Raw genomic sequence first — 16448 nt, forward strand, 5'->3', positions numbered from 1 at the left:
CTTGGAGTGTTGTCCTCTAAAGCTGTCACAATAATCTGTTATCACCAGAGATGGGTAGGTATTTTGCTTTGAAGAAGAGTAGCATTTTCATACACAGTATAGATGACAAACCTGTTTTTCATTCTCTGCAAATCTCAAGGCCTTTAGGCTTTGTTGCTGTGCCTTGAAGTGATTCCTGACCTTGAGGGAATCTGTTATGGCCCGCCTCCAGCTATTCTCAACAAGCAAGCCCACCCAATGTGCTACAGAAGAGATGTGTATCTGATCTCATATGTAGCCTGTTCGGCTTTATCTATTACTCCACAAGTGATGTTATCACAGGCACAAGACATGTTGATGTATATATTTATCTTTTAAGAGATATATAGTCCTTAATACAACTCATTTAATTGGAATTCAGCTATGTGTTTCAGTATTGACCACAGAAACATAATTTCTTTAAGAGCTTGTACACTGTCAGAAAATAAATAAATAAATAAATAAATATACATCTTTGTACCATACTTTTAAAAGTTGCATATTAGTACCAATGTGTGTAAGAAGCTCATAACTTCTGCCTTTGTAGAACATTCCAAATTGCTTATCTCTGAGGGGTTCCAATGAATTTGTTTTTAATTTTGTTATTGTTATTATTATTATTATTATTATTCTTGTCCAGCAAAAAAAAAGCATTAAACTGATCAAAAGTGTCAGTAAAGACATATGATGTTAGGATTAGTGTTTTCTATTCTATAAATGATTTTTATTTGAATCTCTAAAAATGACTTTGTTTTCCCCAAAAATATTAAGGAGCACTGTTTTCAACATTGATAAAAAATGAGATGTGTTTCTTGATGTCACAAATCCGGTCCTTGTTATTCCTCCCACTCTGCATCAGACTATTCCTTACCGGACTGCATGTCCCTGCCAGTTTTTGTCTGCACTTGGATCATCAACTTAAATCATCAACGTTGTCACACGTGCCCATCATACTTGAGCATTAAGTCAGCATATAAAAATGGTTCGAAGGAACATGTGACACTAACCACGTTTACATGCAACTAAATAACCCATTAGTAATTGGATTTATGGCTCAGTTGGACTGAAAGCCTTTGTATAAACCCCATAAACCATCCAACTGAGCTCAATCTGAATGAAATTTTAATCACATGTAAACACTTGATGGTATTGAAAACTGAAACTAGAAAAAAAGCACTGTGCATGTGCAATAATGTAGAAGTAGCATAATGACACATGACGTGGTATGAGCTGTTGTTTTTGTAGAAGTGTCATAAATGACTGTCGTGTTATTCTAAAAATGATCTTTTCACTCATCGTCTGTGAAGTGGAGCAAAACAAAGTCCCATCAGTCCTCACTTCATACTTTCATCCACAGATGGATTGTTTTGGCCATGTGAATGGGTGATTTTGGGTGAAAGCAGCACGGCACAAAGCTTCACATGCTAACCCTAAATATACCACCCTAGGCTGGTTGGCTGGTTTTAGCTGGTTATCCAGGCTGGTCTTAGCTGGTCATAGCTGGTCAGGAGGCTGATTTTAGAGGGGTTTTGGCAAATTCCAGGCTGGTCTTAGCTGGTCAGGCTGGGAGACTAGCTAAAACCAGCCTGACCAGCCTAGCCAGGCTGGGAGACCAGATAAAACCAGCTACTTCCAGCTTAATCCAGCTAAGACCAGCTATTTTTTTTTTTTTTTCAGCAAGGAAATATTAAGTTTGCTTTTTAAAACAAAGAAAAGAAGCAATGGCAGGAGTATAGCATGTCCAAACAGCGGGAAAATCAGTATGTTCATGCAGCATGTGCATGTCAAAAGATCAAGTCCAATGTTAAAGCTTGTGACATACAAACACACACATCAGCATGATCACTTTGTTTAGTGCTCATGCAAACACTATGTTTAGATTCATCAACCAGAATGATTTAATTCCAACTGAAACAAAAAGTGTCCATGTAAACACTCAAGACTGGAGTAATGGCTGCTGAAAATGTAACATTCCCATCGCAGGAATAAATTACATTTAGAGAAAGAGAGAGAGAGAGAGAGAGAGAGAAAAAAACAGTTGTTGTATTTTGATCAAATAAATACAGCTTTGGTGAACTAGAAACTTCCCATAATTCCCCAAACTTTTGAGGATAGTGTAAGTGTTTGTCAGTGTGTGTGTGAATGCACAGCACAAATTAATTCAGTTAACCAAATTATATTTGTCCCCCTAAATCTGCTAAAAATGCTAAAAAAAGAAGAAAATAAACTGTAATAAATTGTTATGTTGGAATAAAACACCAGCAGAGAGCCCTGTTTTGCCCTCTGCTGGAGAATAGGTACAAAGCCTTTTACAACTGCTGTCACAACCTGCATGTGGGCAACAGATCTTATACCTCCCGGAGCATCCATCAAGCCAAATGGTAGCACTCCCCCCTAGGACAAGCCTTGTAGCCCTCTTTTAGAAGAACTTTAGCCTTCTAAAAAGGACTATAATTTGAGAGCATCTCCACAAGAAACATCTGAGTGTACATACACTCAAGCACCCAAGCCATGCTATGCTGTTAGTTGTGGCCCTTTTGGTGTTTTTTTAAATTATTATTATTATTATTATTATTATTATTATTATTTTATGGTTTCATTCAAATCATTTTTTAGTCTTTTAGATTCTACAATAGATAAAATAATAATAATAATAATAATAATAAATAATAATCAGACCCTCCAGTTTTTCTAGTTTCACCAGCATAACACCAGCCTTCCTGGTTTAAAACAAATATTTACAATATTGTGACATAACCAGCCAGCCCCCCCTTGAGTTTGCGGTTGGGGGCCGCGCATTCACGCTGCGCCACTGGACCCAGTCCTCTAAGACTGATTTATACTTCCATATAGTTAGCTTAGTGCCCGCTGACTTTTGCCCAGGCCCGCCCAAAAATAAAATTCTGGCTAGGCCACTATTGGAGCCATGCATTACTATAAGCCTACTGAAGTTTCTTAGTTTCTTGTAGTTGTTTAATTCATTATACAACAGTAGCAGCAGCAGCAAAAACAATACATTTTATCTACCTTTATATTGTAGTTATTTGCCCTGCTGTCATTTTTTTTCTTAGCAAAATAAAAAAATTTCATGGATTTTGTTTGTTATTTGTGTCATGTAAGACTATTGTGAATCTAACATAATACAATCTGGTAAATGTGCTATCATAATTATTCCAAAAAACAGCAAATTCTGTGCACTTTTTCAGAAATTACCACCACAAAATCAGACGTTTGGATAGAAAAATTCACTAAAAAAATTCACGAAATCCTGGAGGGACTGAATAATAATAATAATAATACATTTCCTGATGTATGATATTGCACTTGTATTGAGATCAAGGTATAGTTTACAACATATATGATTCCAAATTAGCATTAACATTCCAAGAAGCACTTCCACAGTTCTTTCCTAAGTCTATTGATTGGATCTGAGACTATAAACCATGACATAATGGCTTCACTTGCTTCAGCAAAGCCTAGTGAAAAGGTTTTGGTGACTCAACTTTAAGCCACATTTACAGGGACACAGCCAGACTGTATGGATCAATATTGGCGCTTCACAGATTATGTCCATTGATTTTTGCATGCCGACTGCTGCTTCGTTCGGAGCATGACTGAGATTGTACATGTCGGAATGTGTTTGCAGGAGCTGAGGGTGCCGTGTTCAGCAACTCAGTGGAGACCCCGCACGTGAGAGCTGAGCCCTTCAAAGAGCTACGGTAAGACAGTTTGACAGCATATGTCATTGTTGAATTCTAAATTGTAATTGGATGTTCCAAGGTATTTTATATTTATTTTCATGTTCTTTGAGGAACTGTTCAAATTAATATTTAATTTTTAAATTTAACATTTCAAATAAACTGAACGTTAAAGTCACACTGTACATGTAGCTAAAGAAACATGTACTTCATACATTTATGAGATTTTAAAATCAAATTACACGACTTGTATGATTTATTTTCACACACAATCTGTTGCTACATAAATGTTCAATACAAACTTATGTATTTTTTTCTGCAGTTTACATTTTAGCGCAGTGAAAAGCTTTAGAAAATTAGAAAATTCCTTTTTCTAATTAAGGTGTGCCTTTAGCCTCGTTGTACCCTATCTTGAATGTACTGTATTGTATCGCTGACTATGCATCGAGATGTGTATTGCTGAAAATTACTGAGAAAAAAAATCTAAATCAAAACAGTATTTGCAGCGTTTGTGTGTTTGTGCTTGAATCTAAAGCCATAGCACTGATGCAAGTTTAAATATCTCATTTCAAAATTATGACCCATTTATGTTTTTCACTAAAGAGTGTTTTTTTTTTTAATACACTCTTTATAAAGCTGCATCTGCTAGCATTATCCAAATCATTAACAGCAAGCCCTTCACCAAAGTACAGCTGTATAAGACACCACATTCACAGTCACGCTATCAAGCTGCATAGGGAGATGATTGCATGTCGATTACAATTTCCCACACATAGCGTAATGATCAAAGATTGCAGGGAAAAATGATTCTTTTCCAGCTAGCACTACACATGTCTCTGTTGAGAGCTACAAAGGAGAGAAATAAAGCATGACGTTTGTGCAAATTCCACTTATCCCTAAATTTAGGTTTTTACTGTGCGTCTAGCTGACAGCAGATTATAGAGCACCTCTGTAAGCTGTTTCCGACAGCAGAGGGGAAGGGTGGGCACAATTCAGATTACCTCCTTTTAAACGAATCGCTAACAGTTGTAATTACAGTCACAAGGAAACAGGAAAAGAGGAAATTCGGAAACATATCCTACACTGCTTATTAAAGAAACACTCAAATGGATCTTTGTTACAGGCAGTTGTCATGATATTTCAGTAAGATTTCTAGCATTTGCATTCAAGGTGCTCATAAAACAGGATGTTAGCGCTCTGTGATTTCTGTGATAGCTCACGATTGCTTTGAATATACTTTGTTCTTTTCGAAGCTATCTGATTTAAACAAATGTTCTCTATTATTGCAGGTTTGCAGAACACAATCAGATACATTGTTTCACGGTTATTATTGATCAACGTTATGGTGGGAAAAGATAAGAGTTATACATTAAACCAGTGTCGTTGTGTATTAATGTTAAAAATCCAACCTTCACCAGCACACCACTTCTGAATAACATGCTGTGCATTATTAGACTTCTTGAGGGGATAATCACTCTTGCTGTTTGCTCTGAAAGCATTAAGCAATTATGGCCAATTTAAGTGTTATTTTCTATGTTTGTAGCATCCAAATATTGTAACTAAATATGTCCCTGGTCTGTATGTAGTATCTGAGGCCTGTTTGGAGAAAATGCTGGCACTGTAAAGTACAGTTTACACATGGTGAAGCTACTTATTAAGACCAGAGCTTGATCCAAGCAATGTTGTATACATGCAGACAAAAGAAGATCAATGTGTGTGTAGCTGGCACCTCCTTCTCTTGGACAGGCATGCGTTTCCTGTCCTGATCGATGCCTGGATGCTCATCAAAATCTAATTAAAATAGATTCTCATTAACTACAACAAACACATGAAGCGCAATGCCAATACCCCAAGCAGAAGGCGAACATGAACGGGAGAGCATTGGCAACTGGGTCAGATATGGCAGGGAATGCACATTTAGCAGGAAATAATTAGCAATAAATGGCCTATGGGGAGAACAGTCTGTGTGAACACACACACACACAAACACATTACTGGCCCAGTCCTGTCTGTTCTGCTGATGAAACAACCAAAGTGAAGCCACCAGCACAGACAGGTGCTCTGGCTTATCAAACTTTCTGTGATGAACAAGGTCAACACATTGGCATTCGTCAATCAAAATAAGGAGACTAGGACAAATCTGCCCAAATACCTGTAAAAATTATGGTGTTTAATTAGTTCAGGAGAAATCTGGTGATTTAATGTAATTTTAATGTAATCCTTTAACATTAAAGGAAAAATTCACCCAAAAATAATTTGCTTGCCCTGAAGTCTTTTGTTGACCAAAATTTTCAAGTTATAGCAAGTACATAAAGAGGCAGTCGTGTATATAATAGAATAAAATAGAACAGAATAGAATAGAATAGAATAGAATAGAATAGAATAATACAATATAATATAATACTTCCAACAACTTTTGTTTGTTCAGTGTTTTATTTCAACAATCACAAATGCAAAACCATCTTAATTTATCTTCAAGGGAGACCTGTCTCTGAAAATATTGATGCAATTTATTTGATTAGTTAATCAGCATATTATGTAATTTATTTGAGGGGGGCTAAATTATATCCTTATCTATCTTTGAAGGAAAACATTTAGTAAAGTTTGTCATGTTATGATGATAACCCTAATTAATTTAAAATTGAGCTCACAGACATTGTGCACAGTGTCCAGCCTGACCAAGCTGACCAGCAAGCCAGTTTAGGATTATTTATTTATTTATGTATTTATTTATTTATTTCTCTCTCTCTCAATCTCTCTCAATCTCTCTCTCTCTCTCTCTCTCTCTCTCACACACACACACACACACACACAGCATCACCAGTGTTTGGGGAGTTGTTTTGTTTTTTTAAATATTATATTCATTATGTGTTCTAGGTTCTTTCATGATAAACTGATGGCCGAATATGAAATGTTGACCCATTGTTTAATTGTTGCGCATGATATACTCTCCATCCATGCTTAAGCAAAATTCACTACGTTTTTCATTAGACTGAAAGGCTTAATAGGTAGCATTTTGTAATTCTGTGGCTTTCAGCACAAGTACTTTATGGGTAACATTTTAGAGTACTGTTCGTTATTAATGAATAAACTACACAGGAGCAAATGACTAATGCACTTTTAACACTTTAGTAACTACTATTGACTAACAAGAAATTCAAGTAATAGCACTCAGTTGAAAGTGGTAGTCCACTATTAGCTATTTCTTAGCTATATCAGTATTTATTGATATCTCCCTGAGAACTATAAAGAATACTATATACAGGTACATAATTAATGTGAATAATGCAAAATGTATAATTCATTCTAAAGTGAAGATCATGGTAACCCACTAGTAATGATTCAAGTTTTACCAAATCCATCAGAAAGAATTATTAATATTTTGGATCAGTATTGTAAAGTGAAGATCATGATAACTGACTAGTAATGACTAAAGTCATTGTAAACCTTTGAGGTTTTTGTAAGGTTCTGGATAGTAATGCTTCCAATGGATTTGGTAACACTTGAGTCATTACTAGTGGGTTACAATGATCTTCACTTTGGAATAGGCTACTGATCCAAATAATCAGTAATTCCTTTAGAAGGATTTAACACTTCATTATCATCCAAAACCTTATATGCACAAAAGCTTACAATGATTTCAGTCATTACTAGAGAGATATAATGTTATTTACTTTAGAATAACACATTACTGGTGGGTTACCATGATCTTCACTTTAGAATTAATTACACATTTGGCATCATTCACATTAATTATGAACCTAGTAGTTCTCTGGGAGATATGAAAAAAAAACATAAATAAATAAAAAAATAAAAATAGTAGTTATCGATTGGCTAATAGTGAACTTTCTCTTTCAGCTGAGCGCTATTACTTACTGATTTGTTAATTAGAGTTTTTTGTTAGTTAGTTAGTAGTTACTAAAATGTTAATAGCGCATTACTCATTTGTTCCTGTGCAGCTACTGTATTCATTTATGATGGAACAGTATTCTAAAGTGTTTCCCCTTTTTGTCCTTGCACTACATTCTTGATATGGATTTAACATTTTAATATTCACTTCTTTGCCCAAAATGGAAAAGCAAGTAATAATTACACTTTTGAGACACTGGACTGTAGCAGGTCCAGTGACTGAACTACCGTGGAAAATTTGCAGTCCATAAATGTGGTGAAGGCAGTGAGAATAAATAGAGAAAGAGGCATTCAGTGAACCATAGGCCATAAAACACATTTTATAGTGTGCATGTAATATAACAAGAATGCTTCTGCAGTATCTCTTATCTTTTCTGTTCAACAGCCATGTCCATTCTACTTTCACAAAGATGGTAGTAATTTTTGAAAAGCTATGTGGAAGCTGTTCGTGACCCACTGGTCATCACTCCAATCCGAGTTAAAAAGAGCCCAGAACTGTCTCACTGAGCCCCATTGCATCCTGTATTTATAGGAGTAATTGGGTGGATGTTGTGCACTGTGCGCAGGGTTGCAGTCAACCTTGGGTCCTTTCATTATCACTGAATAAACATACTGCGAATAACCAGCTTAGCCAATGTTGAGCTAGAAAATTGTAACACAAAGCCTGAAATAGTCCTCAGTGAAAGTGCAAAACAGAATGTCTGGAAATTAGTTATACTGCTGAAAACGGATGGAAGAATTAGATTTCACCTGTCTGCATTGTCATTTTGTGTTTTGTACCAGTTGCGCTGTTTCATATGGGACTGACAGATGCCAATATGACTAATATTATATATTCATAAAAACTTGGACACGTTGGACAGATAGAAACTGAGGTATTACTTGCAGGCTTACAGTTTAGCATTATTCGCATTATTAGCATTTTATTGTTTGAGCGACTGTAAAGGTACATTATAACCTTTTCTTTCACTCTTCATGTGCAACTTTATTTGTACACTATAGGTTGTATTATCTGCTCTGAGTAAAACACATGCAGGTTGTGCTGCCTCTGTTCTAATATTTCTCTCAAACCCAAGAGGGGGTAAATTAGATTTTCCCTTTTGTTTTTCGATCTGCGACAAATCATTCAACCCCCTTTTATCCCTGGTGGGTGCTGCTGCTGTGAACCAACACGATGTCACCTAATCTGCTTAAATTTCCCTTTCGACAGCACCTGCGTTGCTGCTCCACCTCACTGTGAATACATCTTGCAGATGCTGACTGTTTGAAATTCAAAAGGTTGAATGCTGGGTTCAGGATACAGAAAAATCATTTTATGTTTCATCAAGTTAATGTTCCTAAATTTTCTGTGATGTGTATCGTTTAAACTTCAACATAATTTTATTAAATAATTTTTAAGTGATTTATTTATTTATTTATTTATTTATTTTTCAAAATTTCTACTGAGTTAGGTCTCCTTATCTTTCCTATTGTTATTGGCTATTTGCCTGCGTATTAAGCCATTTAAGCCCACCAGCAACTATTGTTGCCACAGTCATTTTCCTTTTGTAATTATTTTTCTAGATGTTATCCATGTTCTATTTCTAAATGACATGCAAGCAAACAACCAAATAAAGGATTTCAAGGAAAAAAAAATAAAAATTCACTTCCTTCCTATCACATGAGGCTGTCAACTTCCTACCCCTACTTCGAGGAAACATAATGAAGGCAAACCCTCCCAAAGAAAGATAATTTTCATGTTACTAATAAGTATTTTTTAGTATAGTTTTTTGTGTCAGTACATATATTGGGCAAAAGGTTATTAAATCAAGGTTATTGGTCTTGTCAAGAGAGATAGAAAAGGGGAGTGGGGAGGACACGTATGACATAACTTCCCATTCCGAATGTTTTTTAAAATAAATTTATTGCATTGTTATTTTTTTTTATTATTATTTTTTTTTATGTGTTTATTTATTTTTTGGTTATATAGATGTATTTTTTTAATATATTTATTTATTTTTATTTATTTATTTTATGGTTATATACACTGTGTGCATAATTATTAGGCATGTTGATAATCTGGTCATATTTTTTTACCAAGCACATTTTACCAATTCCAAACCACAATAATAACTACTATTAATTTTGTATTTAATCATTTGTAAGTGATATATAACTGTCCGTGAAGGCTGGAAGTGAAAAACTCAACAAATACTTTTTATCAACAAATACTTCAAGAGCTGATTGGTAATATTAGCTTTTGTTCACTGATCAAATTTGGACTGTTTCTTATGTCAGATGAGAGGCAGTCATGGCCTGATGGTTAGAAAGTCGGATTTGTCAGTTGGGGGGTGAATGTACAGCACTCTCTTCCACCTTCAGTATCACGACTGAGGTGCCCTTGAACAAGGCACCGAACCCCCTGTTGGTGCTGGAGCAAATGGCTGCCCACTGCTCCGGATGTGTGTGAGCAGTGTTCACTACTCACTGCTGTATGTGTGCACTTGGATGGGTTAAATGCAGAACATAAAACAACTTATTGATTATTCTTCCTAAATGAAAATCCAGGTACCTGGTACCAGGTGTATCCAAGAGTACAATGACTGAATCCTCTCAGTGACTGAAGAACAAACGTAATTATTTCATTAGTTCATTATGCAGATTGTCAGAGAGCAACAAAATCTGTTTTCACTTACTGGATAGGTTCTCATCAGCAGCCTTGTAGTTGTTGTTTTTTTGTTTGTTTGTTTGTTTGTTGGCATTTTTGCCTTTTTTTTTTAAAAGGTTTTATTTTTGGTGTTTTATGCCTTTATTTCGATAAGACAGTGAGTGGACAAGAGGCGAAGTGGGAGAGAATAAGGGGGACGGGATGATTTCAAAAGTCCAAAATTAAGGGCCACCCTAATATACATCCAGGACATTTTGCAATTTGCAGAGCCCCTCTCTGAAATCATCAGCTTCATTGCTATAACATTTTAAACTGATTTGAAGGTCTTATGTAGATAATATATTTTGTGATATGTATTCTGTTCAGGCTGGAGTCTCCTACACGTTCCCTATACATGGAGGCACCTAAAGGAGTGAAAATAGAAGCCGATGCAGGTGATTTCCAAGCAACCTGTAGGAGTGATTTACGCCTGGAGTCAAAAGATGGAGAGGTAACTGTCCTTCATTCTGTCCTGATGCTGTTACTGCCAGTGGTGCTTATGTTGTGGTTAATGTACTCCGAGTTGTGACACTTCCATCTGTCATTGGTTGTCATAAAAACAAGTGCTCCTTTGATATCCATATGTCTCCTTCAGAGGGACTCAGACATATAGTTGAACATTCATTTTATAATAATGTACATGTAGATGGCAGTTATCTGACAGAAAATATCCATGATTAAGTTGCACAGACTGGTGATGTGTTGATAAATGATCTGTTAAATGATCGTTATGTTTTGCCATATTTGCTAAGTGTAAATGGTGATAGATGCTATTTACACTAAGTGCAAATAGCAATAAGATGCTATTTACACTGTGAAAATAGTATAGTTTCTAAGCGATAGATGCTATTTAAGTGCAAATAGCGATGGATGCTATTTAACACTAAGTAGAAATAACAGGATTTTCTGCTATTTATACTACTTATTGCAGTTAGTGGCAATTATCTGCACCCCAGTACTGTAGTACATTATTAAACAGTATGCACTAATAACTTATTGAGTGTACATTTTAATTCAAATTGGATGCCACCTTATTGGGCCAATAAATCCCTCCCTGTACATACCCTAACCCTACCCGATACTTTATTTTCACCTTTTTGATTATTTCCTTCATTATTATTGAAAATAAATACTTTTCTCATGTGATATGAAATTTGAAAAGGGAGAAAAAAAAGTTTGCCAAAAGGCGCCCTCTTATGTTTCCATGTATACGCCTGCAATGTCACAAGCTACGTGGGACAATGGGATTGGAGTTGTTTCACAGGTGCTTCAGACACACATGCTAGAAGGGGAACTAATATGTACTATTTGCTCTGTGAAAACTTCTAACTCCAAATACCTAAACAAAAATAGTTTTACCAGCAGAGGGAGTCACTAAGGCATGAAAAAAAAAAAGATGAACAAAAATTAATATAAGCTATGGATGTCCATTTTCTGCTTGATATTAAATAAAATGGTTATTATGACTTTATTGTTATTTTTCACAATTGTGACTTTATATCTTACAATTGCAACATTATTGTATTGATTATTGGTGAATTTGCAACTTTCATAGTGTGACTTTATTTCTTGTAGTTGTAGTTATAGTTGTAGGCTGAAATGTGCTTCCATCTGGCCTGTAGAAGCAAATTTAAATTCTTCTCTTCCTCCCAATGTAACAAATAATTCAGTGACAATGATTAAAAGAAAAAAAAAAGATTCCTATGGTTTATTTAATTTTATTTGCTCTTATTTTACTTTATTTTTCATATTTGTTTTAATTTCAGGCTCATTTACAATAAATAAGAGAAATACTTTTAAAGTTATTTCATGTTACACTCAGTAACAGTGCTTTTTTGGGTTGTCCTCTGGTTGTTTTCATTTTTTCATGACAGCAATATTACAAACAAACAATCAAACAAATAAATAAATATCCTAATGTTATTGTGCATTTTAAAGATACTCTTTGCACTACTCTTTGCAGCAAGTTTATTTTATTATCACAGACCCCATTACAGTTACACAGAATATCAGTGCTTTGTGTAATTTTATTTTAGTTGTACAACTTAAGTTTAGCACAGCAAATTATTTAGCACAGCTCATATCTGCTAACATATCAAAGTTGAGAATTCCAGAGTTTTAGTAGGAAAATATTTTAAAGAAATTACCAAAGTGTTTCAGTTATCCCTGCTTTTTAGCAAACAGTATGGAACCAATGCAGAAATGTCTAGAACAGTGATGGGGGACATGCCCCCCATTTATAATAATTGCTACATCCCTGGGTTTTGCCATTGGGCTTGCAGATTGATAGATAAATGAGAATCAGTGAGAACTAGGGACCAGGCTTAAGTCAGCTCTGGTAGTTTCAGGTTATGCTTTCTTGAGTTTCTCCCATCTGTCACATATTCCACTCCAGTACCCCTCAGCACTTTCATTTGTCGCTCCTTTTTTACCAGGAGAAACAGACAGCTCCACCGGATCGAGTGCCCCCTTGACAGTTCTGCCACAGTTAGACTGGAGGTTTGCACATCAGCCACCTCAGAGGGGGAAAAAAAGCCCTCCCTTGCTCAAATTTGCTTGGTAGCAGATGTCTGGGGAAGTCAGCTGAGACCCCTGCTTAAAAAGTGTTACAGGTCATTTGACAGGAATGCTTCCTTGAGGCTGTCAGTAATGACTCCTCTTACCTTTTTATACCTTTACTAGCTTCTCTCTCAGCCTTGGTAATACATGCTTTCTCAAGGGTCCCATGAAAAATAGAAAGTGAGAAATGAGACAGGTTCACATCAGGGAAAGGGCTAAAAGTATGTCTAATCGAGACTTACTGGAGTGCTTATGTCACTGAAACTACTACGATTGGTTGGATGTAGAAGGGTTAGAGGACTTGACTTTGGATGAACACCCTGTGAGATGGGAGATTTTGTTCAGTAAAATGACAGTTCTGGTCTTTTTGCAACTACAATTTGAGAGTTCTAGATGGAAAATAAACCTGGAAGAAAACTTTACCACTGTATAAGGCACTTGACAAGTCCCATATCTTTATTTGTAGTGAGAACCATTGTATTATACATTATGAAACAAAATTGAAATTCATGAAATATAATGAAATGTAGCTAGTTTTAAATAGTGATTTTGGCCTGTCAACCTCAGAGGTCTGGAAAATCATATCAACATAATTTTGAAAATTACGTAATTTCATTTACAGAAAATATTGTTTTATAATTTTAATGTAGATGTTTATACAGTATACAGTAAATGGCAATCAGACTTTTAGACATGTCCCAAGAATGAATGAATGAATAAATAAAAAAAAGTCCCTGAGCTTGTACATATTGTGTATTTTCATGGAAACTGGCATAAACTGATTAAATGAATGTTTATATAAGGTAGAAGTAATATGAAACAATTTAAAAAATTAAACCCTCCTCCCTTCTCTCTTTAGATCAGCTTGGATGCCAAGAAAATCAAACTTCTACGTCTGCCAGAGGGAAAAGCCTCCCCCTCTGGAACTAGACAGACTGTCTTTGAGGTGTGTGTCTGTCCCAATGGAAAACTCTTCTTATCACAAGCAGGAACTGGCTCCACTTGCCAGATCAGCAGCAACTTATGCCTCTAGATATTCATAAGATCCCTTCCACACATGCACACAATTACAATACACTCATACATACAGAGGACTCGTTTCTCTTGAAGAATCCAGTGTTGACAAGAACTAAAAAGGATTTACTCAAGATCCATGAAAATACTTTGTAAAACAATGTTTGAATGAAAAACTTTCAAGGTGATCACCAGAAAACCATTCAACACATCATGACAGTCACCATTCCGATGCATACCTCACTTTTACTCATTAAAGTCCTTTTTTCAATCAGAATCAATATATTTTTTGCTGAGGAAAGTACTGTGGGTGCTTTATCTTGTGTACACCACATAAATATGACAGTTTTCTTCTGTCTTGAGGTCAAAACTATTTGTAACATCATATTTTGTATTATTACCCAAGTTCTACATCTACAGTCCTCCATCTGGGATGCCTCTCATGACGTGATCACCTATACCCAAACTGTGCTTACACTGGGATATAACCCATGCACCCACTCTGTTCAAAAAGAACAGCGCCTGTGCCTTAATTCAATGCACTCGTGGCAAGAAGCACACCCCACTGACTTTTATTTAGACAATGAGACTTGCATTTAAGTTACTTGCCTTTTGCTCTCACAAATTAACAACATTTTTATGCAGCTTAATTGCATAAAAAATGTTGAGAAACCAGTGACCCCAAACTCATGCAGTATGTGCTAATTTCTGCTTTAATTTGTAAAAGAGATTATAATATTTCAGATTTTGTTTCAAGAGAAAAGAATATTTCAGATTTTGTTTCCAAGTTTGTTATTGGCTTGCCACACAATGAAGAAAGGCTAAGACTGGGGGAAACACTTTCTTTATATGTGGATGTTTTTTAATGTTTTTGTGTGTGTGTTAAGAATTTTGCTCTTATTGTACAATTGACCTCTAAAATGTGCTAAACAAACCAGAGACATTCAAACCAAAAAGCAAAGCTGTCATTCTGTTGTATAAAAATAAGCTTTTGTAGGAATTGAACATTCACACTTCCCAATTCACAAGATTGTGTTTATACATACACCACCAGTCAAAAGTTTTTGGACAGTAAGATTTTTAATTTTTTTTTTTTTTAAAAGAAGTCTCTTCTGCTCACCAAACCTTTATTTATTTAATCCAAAATACAACAAAAGCAGTAATATTGTGAAATATTTTTACTTTTTTAAAATAACTGCTTTCTATTTGAATATATTTAAAAATGTAATTTACTCCTGTGATCAAAGCTAAATTTTCAGCATTATTACTCCAGTCTTCAGCGTCACATAATCCTTCAGAAATCATTCTAATATGCTGATTTACCGATCAAGAAACATTTATTATTATTATTATTATTATTATTATTATTATTATACTTTCTATTCATTAAATTAAAAAAAAAAAAAAAAACATATTATTAGCTATTTTCAACATAATTAATAATAAATGTTTTTTTGTTTGTCTGTTTTTTGAGCAGCAAATCACTATATTAGAATTATTTCTGAAGGATCATGTGACTGGAGTAATGAGGACAAAAAATCAGCTTTGAAATCACAGGTATAAATTACATTTTAAAATATATTTAAATGGAAAACAGTTATTTTCAGTAGTAAAACAAATATTCCAAACTTTTACTGTTTTTGCTGTACTTTGGATTAAATAAATGCAGGCTTGGTGAGCAGAATACACTTCTTTAAAAACATTAAAAATCTTACTGTCCAAAAACTTTTCACTGGTAGTATGTATACACTACTGTTTAAAGTTTGGGGTCTGCAAGATTTTTGAATGTTTTTGAAGGAAGTCTCAGCAAGGCTGCATTTAATTGATCATAATACAGTAAAGAAAAGTAAGCAAATATTAAAATTTAAAATAACTATTTTCTATATTAATATACATTAAAATATATTCCAATGATTATCAGCATAACTGAATTTTCAGCAACTATTTCTCCAGTCTTCACTGTCACATTATCCTTTATAAATGAAGAAACATTTCGTATTATTATCAGTGTTGATATGCTTGTGCTGTTTAATAAATTTGTGAAAACCATGATACTTTTTTTCAGGAATCTGTGATTAATAAAAATGTTAAAAAATAGCATTTATTTAAAATAGAAATATTTTGTAATATTAAAAATGTTTAATATACTTTACTGTTAATTTTGATCAATAATGCATCCTTGCTGAATTATTTTAACTATTTTAATTAGTTTTGAGAATTTTATTGCTTAAGTATTATTATTGCTAAAGTAAACCTCCTTAAACTTTTGAACAATAGTGTACATATACACTGTATGCAAGAATGCAAATTCTAATGACGCATCGTTTTGACACATAACACATGTTGATCTCAATTGACCTTATAAAAAACTGAATCTTGTCTCCTGTGTTACATTTTACACTTCAATTGGTAATATTTCTCTAAAATATATATATATAAAAAAAACATAACTAATCTGATTCTCACTGTAATCCATTGCCACTTGCCTACTAAGTTTGCAGCAATGAGAAGTGATCAATGTGTTGTTTAAAAGCTGAAGCCCCTAGGAATTGTTGACATCCTAT

General features: G+C 34.6%; 1 protein-coding gene across 5 annotated transcripts in view; it reads left to right on the plus strand.

Moving 5' to 3' along the window:
- The window catches only part of sgcd (sarcoglycan, delta (dystrophin-associated glycoprotein)), a 238869-nt gene extending 223575 nt beyond the window's left edge, over positions 1 to 15294 (plus strand). For all 5 annotated transcript variants that reach the window (XM_051092721.1, XM_051092723.1, XM_051092719.1 and 2 more), the window contains exons 6-8: positions 3665 to 3737; positions 10639 to 10762; positions 13730 to 15294. In XM_051092721.1, the coding sequence (XP_050948678.1) occupies positions 3665 to 3737; positions 10639 to 10762; positions 13730 to 13903 (371 nt within the window). In that variant the 3' untranslated portion in view covers positions 13904 to 15294. The remainder of the gene's footprint in view (positions 1 to 3664; positions 3738 to 10638; positions 10763 to 13729) is intronic.
- The last annotated feature ends 1154 nt before the right edge of the window (positions 15295 to 16448 follow it).

This window comes from Labeo rohita, chromosome 21 (genome assembly GCF_022985175.1).
Source record: "Labeo rohita strain BAU-BD-2019 chromosome 21, IGBB_LRoh.1.0, whole genome shotgun sequence".
Taxonomy (NCBI): Eukaryota; Metazoa; Chordata; class Actinopteri; order Cypriniformes; family Cyprinidae; genus Labeo; species Labeo rohita.